This window comes from Hemitrygon akajei, chromosome 3, assembly GCF_048418815.1.
Source record: "Hemitrygon akajei chromosome 3, sHemAka1.3, whole genome shotgun sequence".
Classification (NCBI taxonomy): Eukaryota; Metazoa; Chordata; class Chondrichthyes; order Myliobatiformes; family Dasyatidae; genus Hemitrygon; species Hemitrygon akajei.
Window position 1 is genome coordinate 193,324,881 of NC_133126.1, and position 24,380 is coordinate 193,349,260.

The window sequence follows — 24,380 nt, forward strand, 5'->3', positions numbered from 1 at the left end:
AAGTTACTGTGCAATTTCTTAGGGTTTTACCGAAAACCACAGCACTTTGGCCTTCATTAACAACGGTGGTTAACCAACACTTGGAATACTTTTTTCAGTTTTGGTTTCCCCGTTATCAAAATGACGAGGAGCTTCCAAGGGGGTGCAGAGGAAGCTTAACTTGGACTAGAAAGCATGCCATATGAGTTTAGATTAAGCCATCTGGGGCTATTCATTTTGGAGCGAAAGGGAATAAGACTTCAAAAAGGCGTATGGCATAAAGATATAGATCAAATGTATAACTAAAGTATTTTCCCCCCAGGGTTTGAAACTCCAGGGAGAAACAGACATACGACAGAGTGATTGCTGAGTTCGTGGCCTAAGGAAGAAGGATTCAGTTTTAGAAAACCTAGCACATTTATTTTTCCTACATTTACACACTTAGACCAGCGGTCGTGGAGCATACGGATCCCTTCTTTGTAGAAGTCGGCGTCTTGGACCTCCAGAAGTGGTCCACTGCAGGGGTGATTGTTAAGTTCGTGTCTTAAGGCCTAAGGAAGAAGGAGATGAGTTATTAACTTCATACTTTTTGCATTTTCACTCAAATAGCTGAACTTCACGTGCATATAACGAGAGCTGTATAACTCTTCTCCCTCCACCTTAGGCCACAAACTTATCAATCATCCCTCGTAACTTTAAGATGATCACAGGAAAGTATTGAAGGGACAAGAGGTGTCAGTGATAAGTCATTTAATAACAGAGCGTTGTGTGTGAGCCAGATACATTAGGATAATTTAAGAAAATGTTAGATAGGCATATGGACGATAGACTTTGGAGGGATAAGTAGCAGGAATGCGTTAGATTAATCTTAGAGTAGGTTAACAATGGTCAGCACAAAATCGTGCCTAGGTTCAATGATAAACCGTCATGTTCTATCTTCTACAGAAAGTGATGGATATAGCCCATTGCTCACATTCAAAACACTACCCATCATTGATCGCATTTACAAGTAACGCTGCAACAACAAAATACATTTATTTTTACTTTTGAATTTGAACGATAGTTCCTACCGTGCCCCTTCACTCTATCTAATTAAATTGGCTATCGTTGTCTCTCTATATTTCAGTTCAGATGAGGGGTGTCAACCTGAAAGGCTGACTGTCCAATTTTCAGTCCTTTAACTCTGGTTTAACATTATTTATATGTGAGTGCTATTTTTCTCATGTATTATTTGCCACATCACCGTTCTCATCACGTCATTTTCTACCCCTCCCATTGGTCAGAAAATGTACACTAGGCTCAAGGACGGCCGCTATCCCTCTGTTAAAAGCCTATTAATCGATCTCATCTGGAAGAAATTGCGTTATTCAGATCACAATCTAACTCGGCCCAGCCCTTGCACTTTTTCGCCGCCACGCAGAATTTGCAGGAGCCTCTGAACTCACACCACCAGGTTCAGGAGCAGTTAGAACACATCAGCCATCATGCTCTTGAACCAAACGGGGAAACATAATCACTCAACTTGACTTGCCCGAGCATTGAAGTTATTTTCAATAACAGTTAATCTCATGTTTTCGATGTCAATTGTTTATGCATTTCATTATTTTTTCTTACTTTTTTGCATTTGCAAGGCTTAAATTAGAAACATAGAATCACAGAAAAACTACAACACAATAGAGGCCCTTCGGCCCACGATGCTGCACCGAACATGCACTTATTTTAGAAATTACCTTGTGTTATCCAGAGCCATGTATTCTCCTAAGCTCCATATACCTATCCAGGAGTATCTCAACAGACACTATTGTATCCATGACTGTTGCCGGCATCGCGTTCCACGCACTCACCACTATCTGCATTAAAAAAAAACCTACACTTCGCATCTCCCTGGTAACTACTTCTATGCCTTTTAAAACTATGCCCTCTCGTAATAGTCATTTCAGCCCTGCAGAAAATACTTTAACTATCCCAGCGATCAATGCCTCTCATCAATTTTCTTCTTCACAGTGGCTGAGCATCAAAGTCGGTACATTCTTCATGGATTCGGTTATGGATATTATTCTCAATATTTTCAGAGCATGGCCGCGACACAAAGAATCTCGGGGTTGTATATGATGGCATATCCCTACCTTGCTAACAAATTTTCTTTGAACTTTGCACATAGAGAAACTAAGGGACTGGAAAAGACCCTGAGAGATGAGAGGGAGAAGGAAGTGTATGCAAGCTGCTGTGGGAGTCAATGGGTTTTCATCAGATTCCAGCAGGTAATTTGTAGCTGAGATGGAAACGGAAATATCAAGAAACCTAAGAGAGGTGTCAGATATGGACACAAGCAATTCGTGGGCGTTGTTGAAGTCTGTAGCGAAGATCATGATTGACAAAGACACAGGGAGCGGCACCATTTTTTTTGTTGAGGGAAAAATGAGTTGGTGATCACCGACCTGGTATAATTGAAATATGGACTGCTCCACATAGCAAACAAAATGACAGACGTATCTGTGGTTTATAAAACTTACTAGTGGTTTGCGTAGATTTAACATGTTGTTGAGAGTTGCTCTGTAATTAATGGTAAGTGCAACTTCTGCCATGCGGAGAAGGGCGTTGGTGGAGGGGAGCTGACTGAGTCTGTCTTCTCCAAAGAAGCAGAGAACCATGGGAACTTCATGAAGAGCAAATGGGAATGTACTGGAGGTCCATGGGGAAATTAATCGATGAATGCTGAGGAATTGATCGTTGTTGAGGTGGTTGTGGGCATGCGGGTTTCAAAGTTTAGTGTGTAAAGGTAAGCAAAGACTCACAAAATAAATATGTTTACCAAAGTTGTAGATGGCATGCCGAATCTATGCATGCCTTTAAGAAAGTAAAGGTACTGTCATGACACTTTTGTGATGTTATCCAAGCCTTGGGACAAATCCCCTGATATGGTAATACCAAGGAACTTAAAGTTATTGACTCTGAATCCAGATTTGTGTGCAAATTGACGGTTTCCGGTGCTGAAGGAACAACATGGTAAGATGCGGGGAATACCGGGTGGGACAAGAAGTGTGCGGAGAAGAGAGATAATTAGTTTGGAGGCGAGAGCAACAGAAGCGACGAGTTCTGTATTCATATGGGACGTAGTCGCTTGATTGTTGTTGATGATTGCTACATTTTCAAAAGTATTTTAAACTCTAAAATATTAGATTAATCATAGAACAGGTTAAAAAAAGGTGAACACAACATCGTGGTCTGGAGATATTGGCTTCTGTCACAAGGTATTGGGTTTCATCTTCTACAGAAAGTGATGGATACGGTTATTCTCACTGCAAAAGCCCTTCCGACTACTGACTGAGCACATTTACATAGAGGCCTAACGCAAGTAAATTAATTTATTTCGACTTTGACTTTGATTCCGCACGGGATCTAACCATTGTCGTTATTTCCTGCATTGCTCCTTATCCCCACCTCTTTAAATGTCCTATCATTGCCTCTAAATCTTTCAGATCAAATGAAAGGTCACGACCACAAATGCTGGCTGCTCCGCTTCTCCAGCATTTTGACTGTTGCTTAAAAGTCCACGTGCAGTGAAGATGCACATGCCTATGGGAAGAGATCATATCGATGGATGCCATGGGTCAGCCTGGGAAGTACTGAACCCGATCGCAGATTGTACCTTATAGTGAACAGTAACCTGTGTTGCAACCCAGATAGAGTTCCAACTGGACAAACACGAGGAAATCTGCAGATGCTGGAAATTCAAACAACACACACGAAATGCTGGTGGAACACAGCAGGCGAGGCAGCATCTATAGGGAGAAGCACTGTCGACGTTTCGAGCCGAGACCTTTCGTCGGGACTAACTGAAAGGAGAGATACTAAGAGATTTGAAAGTAGTGGGGGGAGGGGAATGCGAAATGATAGGAGAAGACCGAACGGGGTGGGATGAAGCTAAGAGCTGGAAAGGTGATTGGCGAAAGTGATACAGAACTGGAGAAGGGAAAGGATCATGGGACGAGAGGCCTCGGGAGAAAGAAAGGGGGAGGAGGGAGCACCAGAGGGAGATGGAGAACAGGCAGGGTGATGGGCAGAGAGAGAGCGAAAATAAACAAACAAACAAACAACTAAATATGCAGGGATGGAGTAAGAAAGGGAGGAGGGGCATTAACGGAAGTTAGAGAAGTCAATGTTCATGCCATCAGGTTAGAAGCTACCCAGCCGGTATATAAGTTGTTGTTCCTCCAACCTGAGTGTGGGTTCATCTTGACAGTAGAGAAGGCCATGGATAGACATATCAGAATGGGAATGGGACGTGGAATTAAAATGTGTGGCCACTGGGAGATCCTGCTTTCTCTGGCGAACCGAGCGTAGGTGTTGAACGAAACGGTCTCCCAGTCTGCGTCGGGTCTCACCAATATATAAAAGGCCACACCGGGAGCACCGGACGCAGTATACCACACCGGCCGACTCACAGGTGAAGTGCGCCTCACCTGGAAGGACTGACTGGGGCACTGAATGGTGGTGAGGGAGGAAGTGTAAGGGCAGGTGTAGCACTTGTTTCACTTACAAGGATAAGTGCCAGGAGGGAGATCGGTGGGAAGGGATGTGGGGACGAGTGGACAAGGGAGTCGCGTAGGGAGCGATCCCTGTGGAAAGCAGAAAGGAGCGGGGGATCTACTGTCAAGATCAATCCACACTCCGGTTGGGGAAACAACACCTTATATACTGGCTGAGTAGCCTCCAACCTGATGTCATGAACATTGACTTCTCTAACTTCCGTTAATGCCCCTCCTCCCCTTCTTACTCCTACCCTGACATATTTAGTTGTTTGTTCACTCTCTCTCTCTCTCTCTCTCTCTCTCTCTCTCTCTCTCTCTCTCTCTCTCTCTCTCTCTCTCTCTCTCTCTCTCTCTCTCTCCCTCTCTGTGCATCACCCTGCCTGTTCTCCATCTCCCTCTGGTGCTCCCTCCTCCCCCTTTCTTTCTCCCGAGGCCTCTTGTCCCAGGATCCTTTCCCTTCTCCAGCTCTGTATCACTTTCGCCAATCACCTTTCCAGCTCTTAGCTTCATCCCAAACCCTCTGGTCTTCTCCTATCATTTTGCATTTCTTCCTCCCCTCCACTACTTTCAAATCTCTTGCTATCTTTCCTTTCAGTTGGTCCTGACGAAGTGTCTCGGTCAGAAACGTCGACAGTGCTTCTCCCTATAGATGCTGCCTGGCCAGCTGTGTTCGACCAGCATTTTGTGTGTGTTGTTAGAGTTCCAACTGGAACTTGAGAAGAGGGAAAACAGCCGTAGTCAGCAGACGAATTGCATTAACCAGCTCTTTAGTGGAATAAATAATCAGCCCGATTCAAATCTTCCTTGACATAATTTATAAGCGAGAGTAATATTCCCCATATATTTCTTCCGCTGAAATAATCGGCATGGATGGCAGTCAGGTCTAAGTGTTTCTCTGTACCTCCGTAAATGAAAGAGTACTAATTGATTTACGAATTTAATAATTCAAAATATCATCATCAAGTAACTATATCCTAGCTTCTATATTAACCAATCAACAAGAACTTTATTCATTGGGAAGTATTCTGTGTGATAAAGGCATTTAGTCACCACTCTAGGTTTCTTTCGAAGCAAATCTTAAATTGGTACAATAAATGATTAGGAGGTGTGATAGTCGGATTGGGGACGAGAGAGTGCAAATGACACCAGACATTGAAAGCTGATAGGTGGGTGTAACATTGGGCTGAATAAATCAGAGGAGAAAGAGGAGCATTGATTCAAGGTCAGAATTGGGGAGTGCAGATGGGAAAATTGGAGGGGAGCATTGGTCGAGTGCGTGGGAGATGGAATGATGGAGAACGCTGAGGTGGGGAATGAAACACGGTGTTGGGTCTTGGATAGATCAGGAGAAATAGAAAAGGGACAGAGAGCGAGCAAATTACTTGGAAGTGCAGAATTTATTGTTAATGTTTCCGGTTGTAGAGAAGATAAGTAGAGGTTAGTAGACCAGTTTACATCGGAGGATCGGAGTTGGAGAGGGCAAGCAACGTTAGATTCCATAATACTATTTTTTTCGGAGGAACTGGATGGGCCCAGGATGTAATGATAAGGAAACTGCGGTAGGACCTCTGTTTCCTTAGCTGTTTGCAAAAAAAATGGCATGACATCTAAAACTTTGACAAACTTCTGTGGATATTTAGTTGACAGTATACTGACTGATGTATAACTGCCTGGTGTGGAAAAACACCTATGCCCTTGAACATAAAATTCTACAAATGTAGTGGACATGCTCCAGTCTATCACGGTTTAGCCCTCCCCACTATTGAGCACACATGCATAAAACACCTGTCACATGAAAGGTGCATCCATCATCAAGGATTTCCACCACACAGGACATGCTCGCTTCTCGCGGCTGCTATCAGAAAGAAAATAAAGGATCCTCACAATTCATACTCCCAGGTTCAGGAAGAGTTACTACCTGTCAGCCATCATGCTCTTGAACCGAAGGGGTAGTTTCAGCTAACTCACTTGTCCCATTATTAGAGTATTCCCATGACCTATGGACTCATTTTCAATTATTCCTCCTCTCACATTGTTCATAGTTATTGTTATGTTCTTCTTCTTCTTCTTCTTCTTCTTCTTCTTCTTCTTCTTCTTCTTCTTCTTCTTCTTCTTCTTCTTCTTCTTCTTCTTCTTCTTATTATTATTATTATTATTATTATTATTATTATTATTATTATTATTATTATTACTACTACTACTACTACTACTACTACTACTACTACTACTACTACTACTACTACTGCTATTGTTATCAGTAGTAGAGTAGCAGTATTCATTTTGGTTTTGCATATTTTGCTGTCTTTTGCACAATGGCTGAACATCCAAGCTTGTGCACTCTTTCATCGATTCTGTTATGAACATTTTTTCATAGGTTTCTTGCGTCTGCTCGCAAGGAAATGAATGTCAGGGTTGTATAAGGTGAAAGGTATATACTTTGATAACAAAACAACTTTGAACTTTGATTTTCAACTTTTTGCATATTGAAGTCAGGGAAATGAAAGGACACTAATAGGTGCGGGGGCGAAGTAGGTGCAGACCATACTGACTATGGAAGTCACTGGGTATTTGATAGATGGCAGCGGATATTTTCTTTGCTGAGATGGAGCTGCCGAGATCAAGAAAAGGGAAATCATTGTTAGATATCGCACGTAGAATTAGCAGGCGCAGTTGAAGTTGGTAGCCAAGATTATGTTTAGAACAGGCACAGAAAGGGACACTGTGTTGCCTTTAAGGCATTTGTTTAGTTTATTATATTTTCGCTTTAGTAATTCGTTTGTAATTATTTTTTAGTTAAAGTTAAGGTTGTTTAAAGTAAATTCGTTGTCTGTGATATATCGCAGACGTCACACCCGGTTTCGCCGCGCCTTGTGGGAAAATACTGGTTTGGAGAAACGGGAAGGAGGGGGTTGTGTGTGCAGTATCAGCGCGAGAAATGTTTTCTTTCTACGCACTAGAAACATCAGAGAAGCAACGCCGTAAGTTCATCGATATGTTGAAGTAAAAATGTTAACGCTGATTCTGTTAAAAGTAATGAAGATGATAGTTTATGTTCTTTGTTATTTAAAGAGTTGCGGATAGTTTGTGTTGATGTAATTAAAGCCACTGGATGGCGCAGGTAGATTCTGACTGTGTGTTGCACTTTAATGTAATATAGTTGTTGTAGTTTTATTTTTGCAAGTATTTATGATGTAAATGAGATGCCAAGAAGGAAACAAATACTGTATATATTTTGTATTGTTTTATCAACAGTTTTCACCATACGTTAATGTGGAAGAGTGAACAGTAAACGGTTAATCTTACTGGGATCGCGCCTCATAGACTCGGTTTATACTGCGTGTTTAGTTCAGAGTTTTCTTTACACCTGTCCGAGAACACTACAGTGAAAAGGCGGCATTACCGGGTGTTTCAAGTGCTACGATGGCATCACGATCCAGCATCAAGTCGTTGCCATCCAGCGCCAGGAACAGTAGGGCATCAACAAATAAGACTGCCCATGCAAGAGCTAAAGCAGAAGCCGCTAAGGTCCGAGCGTCATATGCTGAACAGGAAGCAAAATTGAAAATGGAAGCGGCTGCCAGAGAAGCCGAAAACCAGTTGGAAAAGGTAAGGATAGAGACAGAGTTAGAAGTGCTGACGCTACACCGAGAAGCCGAAGCTGCCAGGGTGGAAGCAGAGATATTTGAAAATGCTGAAGAAATGCATGTTCTGGAAGAAGTAAAATCTACTTCAGAAAGGACCAGATTGGAACGCACAAGCGACTACGTCCGGTCTCAAATGAACTTGAAGATTTGTTTTTCCTCTCCATACTTATATGCTAACGTCCTACCTCATGAGGTGTCTCAGAGAGGTCCAATTGCATCACATCCATCCGAGGAAGACAATTTACCCTTGCAACTCCGCGACGAATTCAAGAATGAAAGGGCTGATGACAAATACTTCTCGACACCAAACTTATCTGCTTTGGCGAGAGAAGAGGCAAAGACTGAATTCAGAACAGCAAATCCCATAACGAATGTACACCCTCGGTCATATACTCGCCGACATATTCCCCCAGCCAGCATGCCACTTGCAGTTGAACCCATGGCACAGTATTTAGTACGACGAGATCTCGTCACTTCAGGACTATATCAGTTTGACGATAAGCCTGAAAATTACCGAGAATGGTACTCCTCATTCTGCAACGCTATCTACGGAGTCCAGCTCGGGGCATCCCAAGAGTTGGATCTTATGACGAAATGTCTGGGAAAAGAATCATGCAAACAGGTGAGACGCATACGTTCAGTGTACATCAACAACCCCAAGCTAGCCTTACGCAAAGCATGGGAGAGACTTCGGGAGTGCTATGTGGCCCCTGAAATTATTGAAACGGCTCTATTTCGACGTCTGGAAAATTTTCCTAAGGTGTCAGCCAAGGACCACACTAAGGTAAGAGAGCTCGGAGATCTACTCATGGAGATTGAATGCGCTAAAGAAGATGGCTATTTTACTGGCCTGTCATACCTAGATATTTCATACGGGATTAGACCAATCGTGGACAAACTTCCATTTGGGCTGCAGGAAAGGTGGGTGTCTGTTGGCTCAGAGTACAAGGAGGAGAACGATGGTCGATTGCCTCCCTTTCAGTATTTCACTAGGTTTGTGTGCAAGGAGGCGAAGAAGCGAAACGACCATAGCTTCGTGAGTGACGGAAGCAGTACAATTTACATGAAGCCAGAAAAATCCACTTCGAATAATTTTAACATCAATATACTTGTCTCGGTGCGTAAAACTGAAGTCTATACAACTAACAATAACCCTAGCAAGAATTGTCCATTGCACAACAAACCCCACCCCCTCAAAAAATGCCGAACGTTTGGGGAAAAAACCCCTTGAAGAGAGGATGGCCCTTCTCAAGGAGAAAAAAAATATGTTTTAATATTTAAATATTTACCTACCTCTACCTCTCACCTTGCTAGAGATTGTACGATCCCCGTGAAGTGCCCGGAATGTAATAGCACTAATCACGACGGGGCTATGCATCCCGGCTCGTTACCGCAAACCGACAAAGCACCTTCACCCTCACAACAGGACTGCGGGGAGGGAGAGGCTCACTCCAGGACAACTGTTGTCAGCTCGAGCTGCACAGAAGTTTGCGGTCAAGGTTAGTCACGCCGTTCTTGTTCAAAGATCTGCCTCACTAAGATGACCCTAAGGGAGCCAAAGACAAGGCCATAAAAGCGTATGTAATTCTGTACGACCAGAGCAGTCTCTCACTAGTCTGACCAGAGTTCTTTGACTTGTTCAACATTGAAAGTAATCGGTTCCCATACTACCTTAGAACTTGCTCAGGGTGCGTGAAAACTTATGAAAGGAAGGCAGAAGGCTTCCAGCTCGAGTCCCTGGATGATAAAGTTGTCATCTGTCTCCCTCCACTCTTAGAGTGCAGTGAAAGTTTGATAAACCGCACTGAGATCCCGACGCCAAGTGTAGTGCTACACCAACCGCATCTCCACCACATTGCCAAGCACATCCTAGAACTGGACCAAAAGCAGAAATACTCCTGCTATTAGGAAGAGATGTTCTCCAGGTGCACAAGGTCAGGCAGCAGGTCAATGGACCTCACGACGCCCCCTTTGCCCAACGCCTGGATCTGGGCTGGGTGGTGATAGGAGAGGTGTGCCTTGGCTATGTACACAAACCGACAGTTAACACACTGAAGACCAATGTGCTAGAGAGTGGCCGCCATTCAATTTTTCAACCCTGCACAAGTTTCATGTGTATCAAGCAAGCACGACAAGGCTTTAACAAATGTAAAGTAACCGACAAGACGCTGGGACAGTCAGTCTTCGCTCAAACTGAGCATGATAATAAACTTGCTCCATCAGCACAAGACGCCATCTTCTTAAAATAATGGACACCAAGGTGTTCAGAGAGGAAGCAAATAACTGGGTTGCCCCACTGCCTTTCAGAGAACCACGCCAGCGCTTGCCAAACAACAAAGAGCAGGCAGTCAAGCGGTTCACGTCCTTGCAAAAAACCCTGAAAAGGAAAGCTGGGATGCAGCAACAATACATAGCACTTATGGAGAACATCTTCGCTAATGGACATGCTGAAGTACCACCGCCACTGAGAGAAGGCGAGGAGTGCTGGAACCTCCCAACGTTTGGGGTTTACCACCCACAAAAGCCCAATCAGATCAGGGTGGTCTTTGACTCCAGTGCTCAGTGCGCTGGTATCTCCCTTAATGACGTGCTCCTCACAGGCCCCGACCTGAACAATACCCTTCTCGGGGTCCTGCTGCGCTTCCGGAAGGAGAAGGTCGCAATCTTAGCGGACATCCAGCAGATGTTCCATTGCTTCTTAGTACAGGAGAACCATCGCAATTTCCTCCGTTTGTTATGGCACAAAGGCAATTACATTAACAAGGAAGTCATTAAGTACCGGATGAAAGTCCACGTTTTCGACAATAGTCCATTACCGGCCGTGGCCATCTATGGGCTGCGAAGAGCCATCAGAGAGGGTGCACAGGAGCACGGCAATGACACCGTTAAGTTTGTAGAAAGGCACTTCTATGTCGACGACGGCTTGATATCGCTACAGAAAGAAGTCGAAGCAATCGATCTGCTGCGACGTACACAAGCCTCACTTGCTGAGTCAAACCTCCGCTTGCACAAGTTCGCATCAAACTGTCAGGCAGTAATGAAGGCATTTCCACACGATAACTGTGCTCCGGCAATCAAAGACCAAGATTTAGATGGAGAAACCATACCCACACAAAGGAGTTTGGGCATCCTTTGGGAGATTACGACTGACACATTCACGTTCTCCGTACCGACCGTGGTCAAGCCATTCACCCGCCGTGGAGTTCTTTCCACTGTCAACAGTGTTTTCGATCCCTTGGGTCTACTGGCGTCCGTTACGATCCAGGGAAAAGTCCTTCTCTGAGAACTTACCTCTGAGCTCTCCGACTGGGATACTCCCTTACCAGAAGACAAGCTAAGCAAATGGGAGGCTTGGAGAGATTCACTTCAAGACCTAAAACAGCTTCATATCCGACGTAGGTAAACTGCGACCTCACCCACCGAGGCAGCGCACAGAGAATTGTGTGTTTTTTCGGATGCGTCTATCAAGGCCATTGGTGCTGTGGCTTACTTGAAAGTAGTCGGGAAAGGACGGTCAAGTTGAAGTAGGATTTGTAGCTGGGAAGGCGAAACTCACTCCTGAGTCCGAGCCAACAATTGCAAGACTTGAACTGTGTGCAGCTGTCCTGGCTGTGGAAATGGTGGATCTTATCCAGGACGAGCTAGATCTAGTGCTGGACGATATCAAGTTCTATACAGACAGCAAAGTAGTGCTTGGTTATATTTATAATGAATCAAAACGTTTCTACGTGTACGTTCATAATAGAGTTCAACCTATCCACCTGTCATCAAAGCCTGAACAATGGCATTATGTACGTACAGAGGATAGTCCTGCAGATGATGCATCGAGATCCTTACCTGCATCCCGTCCGGCGCAGAGTTCCTGGTTCACCGGAACTCCCTTTCTGTATCAGCCATCAACAGAAAAAACTCAAATGACCAAAAAATTGGAGCTGATGAACCCGAAAGAGACTCAGAAATTCGGCCACAAATACAAACAGGAGTCACCTACCTCGAAGAATCAATACGTACTAACGAACGCTTTCAGCGGTTCTCCACTTTGAATTCTTTAGTGAGAGGACTTGCGTTCCTCATTCAATGGCCAGAATCACTGCCACATTCCCTAGTAGAGATGGACATGTCAGGAAGGTTGAGTTGAAAACTTCTGATCAAGGTGATGTGAAAACTTACCAAAGGCCAGTTGCAGAAGTCATTCTACTTCTACCTAATGTTACGTATTCAGGCAACAAATAAATATATGTGAGTTAGGCAAGGGTTTTTATAACAAATAACACGTTTATAAAACACTGAAAACAAACCCCCCAAAAGTAAACAAACACTAACGTAACCGGAAATCAGCTGCTGTGCGGCAGCTTAAACAGTTCTTAAAGCGATGCAGCTCAAACAGTTCTTAAAGCGATGTTGCCAAAAGTTCAAAATGCTCAGTCTATTTAAAAGGAGAGACTTTTTAAGGCGATTTAAATTCTCTTCCACGTCGTTGTCCTTCGATCCCCGGCGTCCATCTCTTCCCACGTAGAATTTTATGAAACGTAACGGTTTAAAGGCACTGACCTTTCCTTCCACACTATTTTCAAATCCTTTCTGGTCAACCCAGGGATTAACACAAGAATAGTCAACGAAATCCTTCCGAATGAGGTTCACACAAGGTCGAACGCAATCCACCGTCGAAAATCGATTCTCCTCGATCTTTAACTTCCGAACTTTTATCTTCACTCTCCACAGTAAAGAAACTGCTGGCAATGACCTTTTAAACTTTAGGCATTAGATAAAACTTCATCTTTCAACTAAACTGCGTCATCACATTAAATCACGCAGTGGCATGAAGTCAACATGGCAAATCCAGCCACGAACTACCCCACCTGACAGGGTGGGGTCTTCCTCTTATACCCTGTAAAAAAAACCTGTCACATGACCTCTACTGGCGGGAAAATGACGTCACTCCACCATCACAAGACCATTACCTCAAGTCCAGTATAACTTCAACCCCAGTCACGTGACAAGGGTACCACTGTCACGTGTCACGAGTACGTAACACTAAGGACTGATTTAGAGACTGAAGTTTTGTATTATGTTCACAGTGACCTTACAAACGTCAGGCGGGGAGTGCGTTGCCTTTAAGGCATTTGTTTAGTTTATTATATTTTCGTTTTAGTAATTCATTTGTAATTTTTTTTAGGTAAAGTTAAGGTTGTTTAAAGTACATTCGTTGTCTGTGATATATCGCGGCAAGCGATGACGTCACACCCGGTTTCGCCGCGTCCTGTGGGAAAATACCGGTTTGTAGAAACGGGAAGGAGGGGGTTGTGTGTGCAGGATCAGCGCGAGAAAAGCTTTCTTTCTACACACAAGAAACATCAGAGAAGCAACGCCGTAAGTTCATAAGATAATCGATATGTTGAAGTAAAAATGTTAACGCTGATTCTGTTAAAAGTAATGAAGGTTGATAGTTTATGTTCTTTGTTATTCAAAGAGTTGCAAAAAGTTTGTGTTGATATATTTGAAGGCAGTCGATGGCGTAGGTAGATTCTGACTGTATGTTGTACTTTAATGTAATATAGTTGTTGTAGTTTTACTTTTGCAAGTATTTATGATGTAAATGTGACGCCAAGAAGGAAACAAATACTGTATATATTCTGTATTGTTTTATCTACAGTTTTCACCATACGTTAATATGGAAGAGTGAACTGATACCGAGTCCCAGATATGGGTGGAAAAGGACTATATATGGACGTGAAAACGATTACAAGAAGAGTTCAATGGAGCAGAATCAGGTAGGACATGCGTCTACGGGGATAGTCTTGCGGGGTAAGACTTAAAATTAGGCATTGCGAGAGGAAGGGTGCCTTGATGAGGAACAATCAGGTCGGAGGCTATGGAGAAGACAGGCACAGAAGTGATGAGATCTGCATTCATACAGGACAGAGTGGCCGGAATTTTGAGGATGGGGTCGAAATCCAGGGTAGGAAACGTTATCCAAGACCTGTAGCTTATCTTTGTATGGAATAGATGAGCCCAGCAGACTACAATATATTTGCCCTGGTCTGCAGGGTTAATGGTGCCTTCGGAGTTTGCTTGTGGCGAGCAGTGCGTTCAGGGTTGTTAGTGCTAGAAAACATTAGGGCCGAGAGTGAAGTAATTTAATTGTGAAGAAATATTCATTCACATGGTCGATGAGTCTGCTGCTCATGCCAAACATGATTTATCGAGGGACGGTTCGGAACTGCCTGATTGTGTGGCTGAGAATGACTACTCTATTCTTCTGACTTCAGCGGCATGTTCCATGTGTTGTTCAAATAATTGTACAGAATCCTTCAGCTCTGGACCAGTTCCTAATACTGTCTTTTACCAGTTCGGCGCTTTCTCTACTTCCCAAAGTATCAATTCGCAAAGACTGCGAATTGCACTTTAGAGACAGTTAATGATCAGACAGTTTGTGAGTTTGTGTGCGTGCACGGGGGGGGGGGGGAGTTGCGCTGAGATGCGGTGTCATATATTTGTCCGCTTTGCTCAGTCCTAAAATATTGTTTCTCTTAAACAAATACGTTCAAATTTTAAGTTGGTGTGTGTTCGACTTAGCATTGTAATCAACTGTTGAAAAAGATGATTGAAGTTTCTCTGAGTAACAATGAATAAATACTTTCTTAGAGCAATTGAACAGACTATCACAATGCAATAGTCCCTGATGATCGTGTTAAAAGATCCGAATCTTGATATCAAAATGTGTTTTATACCTATGCGCCATTAAAGACAACTATTAATTTTACTGTCATTTCCCCGAAATAATCATCCTGTTCTGACTCTCTCGGGAACCTATGTCAAATTTGAAAATCGTTTTATTATATCATTTCTGCCGAAACGTTGAAAGTTTGTTTTTGCGTTTCAAGCTGAATTTCTCCTGTATTCTGCTGCGCTATCATGGCAGTCTCCTAATTTCCATCTGTTGAATTCTGAGCTTTTCTTTCTTTTCGAAGTTATAGATATTTTAGTATAATCTACAGATTTTAGCTCTGCTGTCTTGCCACAAATGGGGAACGTTATTCCTGACTTTTGACAGAACGAACAGCTGATTGTTATATATACCCGTGTATTTCTTTCCTGTACAATAGTAAATCCGAAATATTTTGTAAAATGCTGTTCGGTGAGCATCTATCACTCTTTCAGACGATGCATTCCATTCTCAATATTTGATGCAAGGATCCATTAACCAAAAAACAAACAAACAGAAGGCTCCTTTTAAATCGTATCGAGTTAAAATATATTTATTGTACAGCGACATCATCAGTTCATTCAAAGTACATCATTTATGCTTCCCAAATACAATCCTCAAAGGCAGTAGCTTCGTTTAAGGAGAACTAAAAAGGACAACATTTATATCCAAAGTGTTCTTTATCGAAAAGTGTACCTCACAGCCTCCTGATACACAACTTTATTGATCACCTGCCTTGCAGCTTTTTATGCTACTTTTACGCTTTATTCTGCGTTATTGTTGTGTTACCTTGTCCTACTTCAGTGATATGATAATTATGAACAGCATGCATGATAAGCTTTTCCACTATAACTCGATACACGTGACAATAATAATCCAATATAAATACTATTTAATGTTTTTTTTACGAAGGAACTTTCCCCATCAAATATTTCTTTGAATTTCTCTCTGGCCTCAACAATATGATGTAACATTTAGGTGCAAAGATACAGAAGAGTAATCCAAAGCTGGAAACCAAAATGGCAAATACTTCCACGGCCACAGCAAATTTCCCGGGAGAACTGATATAAGCTGGAATGAAAGATATCCACACAGAGCAGAAAATTATCATGCTAAATGTAATGTATTTAGCCTCGTTGAAATTGTCCGGCAAATTTCGTGCCAAAAAGGCAACGACAAAGCAAACCAATGACAGGAAGCCAATGTAACCCAGGACACAGTGAAATGCTACTTCAGATCCCACATTACACTCTAGAAGGATCACTTCATTCGAATATGTCATGTTTTTGACAGGGAGGGGTGGGGACTTTATGAGCCAGACGATACATATTAAAGCCTGCAGCAGAGTAAGAAGAAACACAGCCAGACGTTGTTGTAGGGGACGAAACCACTTGGCCACATTATTGCTGGGTTGTTTTGCCTGAAACACAATCACCACGACAACAGTCTTGCCCAAAACACAGGAGACACAAAGGACAAAAGTAACACCAAACATGGTGTGGCGTAACATACAGGACCATGGCGACGGCTCCCCAATGAATGTGATTGAACAGAGGAAGCAAAAGCTCAATGCGAGGAGAAGAAGGAAACTGAGCTCCGAATTGTTTGCCTTTACGATCGGTGTGTCTCTATGGATCAAGAAAATACAACCAATCGTGGCAGTGATGCAACTTCCGATTAGCGCCAGCGTGGTCAAAACGATCCCCATCACCTCGGCAAATGAGAGAAAGTCAACCTCCTTTTGTATGCATTGGTCCTGCCTGTGGTTCGACCAGGAATCGCTCGGGCGCCTCTTGCAGACAATTGAGTCTTTAAAGAAGAAAGCGAAAGTTGATTTAATAAGTGGACCAGAGACGCCTGTTAATACTCGAACAATGAAGTTGTTATTACTCCATACCTGTGGCGTTGCTGATCGCTCCTTTTGCACACGGGATGCAATCAAAGCAACAAATAGGTTGTCCTTTGCGAGCTGCTTTTCTTGTTCCGGGGGAACAGCTGTTGGAACAAACTGCCCGAGGGACCTCGTCGCACAGAACGTTAGCATGTTAGATTATTTTTCAAAGAAAGATCACTAGGTTGGGGAAAGCAAACTAGAGGGCATAAGGTTAAGCTGATACGGGAATGAAATCTGTATATAAAAATAAACTGATGGGTAATTTTTTTCAGAGGGAGCGATGGGTATATGGAACAGTCTTCCGTTGCAAGTGATTGAGACAGTCAGATAAACGATATTTAATAGGCGCTTCGATAGGTTTGTTATGAGGATTTAATTCGTGGGTTTCGGGTCAAATGATAAGCGAATTGAATCATCTTTGATCTCGGTCGATGCTGTCTGACTTTAGAACACAAAAATTCTCTGTCTCACTTGGACTTTGACAGTGGTATCCAGAGAAATCTGTAACACGCGCTTGGTCTTTTTTCCGCAAGTAATTCAGGTGAATTATGAAGTCGTAACAGTATCACTGTGAATAGTGAATGCCGTTGAAAATACATAGCTGATAATAGTACGTTCTGAAAGCCGAGAGAAAGAGAAATATAGATGTATATGTAGAGAGACAGAGTTTGTGTGACTGTGTCTGTGTGTGCATCAGAGAGACAGGCGAACAGAAACCAGACGGAGAGAGTGAACCAGTTCTGCTTCTGCCCTTCTTAAAACAAAGATGTTAAGATGGACATTTGAATATAATATTGTTAATGGAACTCGTTCCTTTCGTCAACAACTCGAGACCGCCTTTAATGATGTAGGTAATTTACTTCAGCTACAATATTACTATATTACAGAGAGAAAGTTGTCTCTTATATTTCAAAACAATTTCTTAATACTACTGCATACCCCCATTTTCATGCATTACCTCTCTGCGACCACCAGTCCAAACAATCGATCCCTCATTAATCACGACTTGTTCAGCAGAAGGCGCAGATCCGTCATAACGTCCAACTATCAAAACATCGGCATTCCCCTCCCTATTCACCTGCCAGTTCACAATGTCGTACATAGCCACCGAATCCCCGTTTTTGTCGAAATTTACCCTTTCCCCGATCTTCGTTGTGAAATTTAGCGACTGCATGTAATGCAAAACCTACCAGAGGGAAGTACAGACGATGGAATATGACAACTGTCACCCAAAAGTTTGCATAAACAAACAAACAGATATAAAGGGTACTGCCTTCGAATCACTTGGACTGTCTTACCTACCTGCCACGGCCGAAAATTCGAAATGGTTGCACAAGTCTGATTGACAAATGGACCTTCGCCGCTTTTACACGAAAACATATTATGAAGTGCATGAGCTATAGCATAAGTCGCCTCGTATACTTTGTTGGTCACTCTCAGCTGAGATGTGTCCATGTAGGTATTAGACACAGTCTTTAGGCTCTCCGTTCCTGTACACTCATGAAGCTGAGAGGTGGCTGTTGTGTTTCTCGTGATAACATCTATTCTTTTCAAGCTACAGCCGAAGGTCTCTTCCCAAAATTCTTCAATTAAAATATTACCGGGATAGGCAGACGGACGAAGACGTGTTAAGAATTCTTTGAATCCCGGAATATTAACTTTACGTATGGCAACCCCGATAGCCCCAGTTACGAATCTTTTGTTCTCCTCTGGAGACAGCAGCGAAGTGCTGATCCACGCCTCACTGCCCACCCACTGGATGCCAGAAATGTTTTGTCGAACAATTTCTTTCAATAAACTGACCATGTCCGCATTACTAAGAAAAGCCACCACAACTTTTGTGGACGCTGTCCGAATAACACGCATAACATGAAGTAACCTTTCTCTCGGGTACCTCCTGTGGAAAGATTCGGAGAAGGCAATGCAAACCCCAAGCTGCTGAACCGTCTCAGTGAAGGCCTGCATCCCAAAGTTGCCATAATCGTCGTCGCTTCTGACCGTTCCAATCCATGTCCATCCAAAACGCTTGACAAGTTGCGCCAGCGCTTTGGTCTGAAAGTAATCGCTTGGTATCGTTCGAAAGAAGGAAGGGAATTCTCGCCGGTTGCTGAGGCAGGAACACGTGGAGAAATAGCTAACCTGGTTAGAAACCATAATAGAATTAGAGCAATAGTGAAATTATTTTGTGCTCTGTGATAAACTAACCATTCGAAAACCAATTCCGACATGGCCTATCCGATACAATCAATGTCTTAGTGTCGGACAGTGCAGCAACAGGCCTTTCGGCTCTGCTCCTCCTTTACCAGCCCATTAAGCTGGTGCCAGATAACTACATTTGACGCACGTCCATTTAAACCTTTTCTGTCTAAGTGCTTCGAAATGGTTGTAATGTATCTGTCTCAACTATTACTTCTGTGAGTTCCATCGAACTCCCCTCTGCGCTCTGCGTGAAAAATGACCCCTCGTGATTCTGTTAAACATTTTCATTTTCATGTTAAACCGATTACCTGTATTCCTTAATTTCGTCACATCTAGTAAAAATATGTTTTGAATTCGTCTCATGTATCAGATCAGGACGGAAACATAGCCAAAAATCGGACAAACAGAAAGATAATCTGTGGGAATGTTTCCGGTAAATAACAATCATTTTCATATCAATACTGCCAGCATTTTCTTTTTTATAAGTTACAAATTTCTAATATTCACAACATTCGGGTTTCTGATGTAACTTCCTTCTCCAAAATGAGAGAATGCCGAATTCTTACAAACATCCTTTTAACTCAACCGTTGACCAGCGTCCTGACAACTTTACCGCATGAAACAGCTGATAGCACATAAATATCAAATGCTAGTTTTCTCCACGAAGATCAAGACTTTGTCGTGGTTTGGGGTCTTGAGTGGCTCAGTAACCTCGGGATCTCTGTTGGCTGGAGTTAGGGCTTTATACTCTGGCTCTTGGTAGAGTCACACATGCCAAAAGCTCAAAGAGTAGAGGCTAGACTAAGAGTGCACGACCGATCCTCCAGGTCCAGTGTTGAGCTCAGGGCTAATAACCATATAACCATTTAACCATATAACAATTACAGCACGGAAACAGGGCATCTCGGCCCTTCTAGTCCGTGCCGACGCTTACAATCACCTAGTCCCATTGGACCGCACTCAGCCCATAACCCTCCATTCCTTTCCTGTCCATATACCTAACAAATTTTACTTTAAGTGACAATACCGAAACTGCCTCTACCACTTCTACTGGAAGCTCATTCGACACAGCTACCACTCTCTGAGTAAAGGCATTCCCCCTCGTGTTACCCTTACACTTTTGCCTCCAAACTCTCAAATTATGTCCTCTTGTTTGAATCTCCCCTAATCTCAATGGAAAAAGCCTATCCACGTCAACTCGATCTATCCCCCTCATTATTTTAAATATCTTGATAGAGGTCCCCCCTCAACCTTCTATGCTCCGAAGAATAAAGACGAAACTTGTTTAACATTTCCCTGTAACTTAGGTGCTGAAACCCAGGTAACATTCTAGTAAATCTTCTCTGTATCCTCGCCAATTTGTTGATAACCTCAACTGATCAAACAAAACTGTTACAGAAACAGCTATGCAAAATCCTGCTGTATCTGTGGACGACGGTAGTCCTGAGTCTCCACCCGATACGTGTATGGGGGATAGTTGTGAAAACCGAGAGGAAGCCACATGGACACAGAAGAAAACCCTGATATCCGCTGAGACCCAGACCAAAATTGGAAAAGGAGAGACAGATATGGTAATTCTTGTTTGCTGCTCTAAACGCTAGTGGAGTAACTAGCTGTAAGTAAACATAGTAATGCCGCAGAATTTGAGCAATACACACTAAGTGCTGGAGGAGCTCAGCAGGCAGGACAGCAACTGCGGAAAATAGTAAATAGTCGATGTTTCGTGTCAACACCAAGAAGGTGAGAAGTTAAAGAAGGTTGGGAAGGGGATGAAGAAGTACAAGATGATAGGGATGACATGTGAAACCGGAAAGGGCGCGGTGTGAAGTAAAGAACTGGGAAGTTGATTGGTGAATGACATAAAGGGCTGAAGAAAGGGAGGGATCTGACAGGAGAGTCTAGATGAGAACTCGAGGGAATGACACGTAAAGAGATAAGATGACAGACAGAAACAGGAATGCGAATGGTCAAGGTGGAGGCGCAGTTACCGGAAGTTCAATAAATCGATGACACAAGGACGAGACGACACAGATGGAATATACGGTGTTGTTCTTCCAACCTGAGTGTTGGCTTATCACGGTAGGAGTGAAGGCCATGGACTGACATATCGAAATGAGAATGGGAATTGAAATGGGTAGCTACCGGGAGATTCTTTTTTTCTCTGGCGGACAGCCTCGTAGGCATTCGTCGAAGTAGTCTACCAATAAACGTCGGGTCTCGCCGATATTATGGGGACCACACCGGGAGAACGGAATGTACTAGACTACCTTAACAGAATCACAGGCGAAGTGTCGCCTCACCTAGAAGGACTGTTTGGGGTCCCGAATAATTGTGACGGAGGAGATGTAGGGGCAGGTATGGCACTTGCTGCGCTTGCAAGTATAAGTACCAGGAAGGACATCACTGAGGAGGGACGATGAACAACGTAGTCGTGAAATGAACGATCACTGTGGAATGTGGAAAGTTGGGGGTGAGTGAGGGGAAGATGTGCCTTGTGATGGCTGGTTCCAGTTCAGTTTTATTTTTTCAGTTGTCTCCCTCTCCAGGTTTCACCAGCACCTACCACATTGTACTTCTTCCACCTCTCCCAGTATCTCTTCCAGTGTCTGCAGGTTTACTCGTCTTCGTCGATAATTTGTGTTCAGTTTATGCTGCTGATCTGAGGCTGTGCGCATGTGATTATGCTGAAAGTAAGTTTTTTTTTCACTACACATACGCACATCTGCATACTTGTACAAATAACAAATACATTTAATTTAGAGGAGTGAATGTTTCTGAGGAAGATCAGTTTTACGTGGCTGCTGTCTAAAGTCATAGCCATAGAGTTGTAAAGTACCACAACACAGATACGGGATACAAGGGTCATCTAGACCGTGCCGAAATGTTAGTCATCCTGGACCTATCGACCCACCCTTCAGTCTTGTAGTCTGTCTATCAATCACCCGAGTAAATGAAAATGTCAAAAAGATCAGTTCAATATTGCCCCATCTCTTTCGGCTCTCTGCAACGATAATGAAAATAATCTTCATGAGGATCAGTTTTTTTTTTACATACAGTTCTGTTTTAGTGCTTGTGATTCTCCTTAACTTTGTTTGCTGAGCCATATTTCTGCTTTCTATTAGCCCTCCTGGATTCCATCGAAAGCATTCCCTTGCATTCATTCCTTGCTGCCAATACCTGCTCTATAATTCCTTAGACCGGAAAACCAGACAATCATAAGACATAGGAGAAGAATTACACCATTTCGACCATCGCGTCGTCTCTGCCATTCATTCTTGGCTGATCCTTTCTCCCCCCTTGTCCCACACAGCACCGCCATGGGAAACATCCTTTCACCATCTACTCTGTCTAGGCTTAACAACATTCGCAAGGTTTCAATGAGATTTCAACTCATCCTACTAAATTTGGGCGAGTACAGACAAAGATTCAAACGACATTCCTGGTAAGATAACCATTAAATTCCCAGTATCACCCATGTGAACTTCCTCTGAACCCATTAAACCCCAGCACATCTTTCCTGAGATGATGAGCCTAAAACTGTTCACAATTCCCAAGGTGAGGACGTACCACTGCCTTTTAAAGCCTCAAAATCACAGCCCTGCTCCTGTATTCTAAACTCTTAAAATGACTGCTAACCTTACAGTTTCCGTTTCCTTCTCCACCATCGACCCCGCCTGAAAATTAACCTTTGGTCTGTTCTGCACAAGGGCTCCCATGTTCCTTTTCATCTCAGTCTTTTAATTTTTCTCCCTTTTTAGGGAATAGTCTCCACATTTATTTCTACTAACAAAGTGCATGGCCATAGAAGTGGCATATGAAATACTACACTGGAAAATGCATGGTCATGACCCTTTGTAGTAGAAATAAATGAGCAGACTATTTTCTAAACAGGGAGAACATCCAGGAATCTGAGATGCAGAGGGACTTCTCCTTGTGCAGAATAGCCTGAAGGCTAACTTGCACGTTGAGTCGGTAGTAAGGAAAGCAAATGTCATGTTAGCATACATTTCAAGAGGTCTAGAATGCAAAGCAAGGTTGTGATGCTGCGACTTTATAAGTCACTGATGAGGCCTCACCTTGAGTAGTGTGAACAATTTTGCTCCCCTCATCTTAAAAAAGATGTTCTGGCTTTGGGGAGGGTCCAGGGAAAGTTCAGAAGGATGATTCCAGGAATAAAAGTGTTAACATAGCAGGAACGTTTGATGTCTCTGAGTGTGTCCTCGCTAGAATTCAGACGGATGACGGGTAATTTATTGAATCCTTTCGTATGTTGAAAGGTCTGGACAGAGTAGATGTGGAAAGGATGATTTCTATGGTGGGAGAGTCTAGGACAAGGAGGCGCAGCCTCAGGATAGAGGAACGCATTTCAAAACAGAGATGCGTAGAAATCTCCTCAGCCAAAGGGTGGTGAATTTGTGGAGGTTGCTGCCACATGCAGGAGTGGAAGTACTTAAGGCGGAGATTGATAGTTTCTTGATTGGACATGGCATCAAAGGTTACAGGGAGAAGGCCGGAAACTGTTCTTGAGGAGGAGATTAAAAAAACGGATCGCACATGATTGAATGGTAGAGCAGACTAGATGGGCCAGGTCGCCTAATTCTGCTCCTATGTCTTATGGTCACATTGTCTCCTTCTGCAACAATACTTTGAACTGTCCACTGAAGGAACCGACTCCACCAGAAACGTCCACTGACTAACTGAGTTACTCTAACATCTCCTTTCTCAGACCAGTTATGACTGCCTCCATGCACCCTGTTTCTGTTCCATACACTTGTGTTGCATATCCGAATGTGAAAGGGCAACCTTACCATGGGGACTTTGAAAGGACCGATTGACGCCGCCACTGCCAGAGACTCCGATGAGCCCGCGTCTCCCACGATGGCGGGGACCAGTGACTGCCGGGTACAGGACTTTTCTTGGTATGTTGGGTCCTGTCCGTTGACCATTTCGAATGTCGCTCTCACTGAAAAGCGAGCCAGATTACATGAATCATAAATCCTGTAGCCCAGTGTAATATTTGGAAGCAGAATGGGACTCTTGTTTATCTCTTCAATCGCAAATATCATCGCCTGTGTGAGGCGGAATATTCGAAATGCTAATCTGTAAGAATGAGATGCTTTGTAAATTAGTAAAGTAGTGGATTATTGTATTTTTTCTCAAATGTGTTTTGGTACATTTTTTGTATGCCATTCATACACATCAATATATTACTGTTCATTGAAGTAGAACAAGAGAAAACTTTAACAGGTTTCACAGAATAAAGCATGAGTTATTAAGAAAGTGCAGTAAAAGTCGATAATAAGGCTAAAGAACATAACAAGGCAGTTTCTGAGATTCAGAAACCATCTTTTCGTATGAGGTGTTTATTGTCAGCTTTATAACAGCGGGATGTATGCCGTCCTTGAGCTTATGGATACAACACATAT

The 24,380-nt window shown here is 43.1% G+C and overlaps 1 protein-coding gene across 1 annotated transcript; it reads right to left on the reverse strand.

Moving 5' to 3' along the window:
- Window positions 1–15,765: 15,765 nt before the first annotated feature.
- On the reverse strand, window positions 15,766–24,041 carry LOC140724611 (extracellular calcium-sensing receptor-like). The gene is made up of 5 exons (XM_073039035.1): window positions 23,763–24,041; window positions 18,058–18,894; window positions 17,714–17,941; window positions 16,759–16,882; window positions 15,766–16,670 (listed from the first exon to the last, which is right to left on the reverse strand). The coding sequence occupies exons 1-5, from the start codon at window positions 24,018–24,020 to the stop codon at window positions 15,766–15,768; spliced, it is 2,352 nt and encodes a 783-aa protein (XP_072895136.1). The 5' UTR covers window positions 24,021–24,041.
- Between the last annotated feature and the right edge of the window lie 339 nt (window positions 24,042–24,380).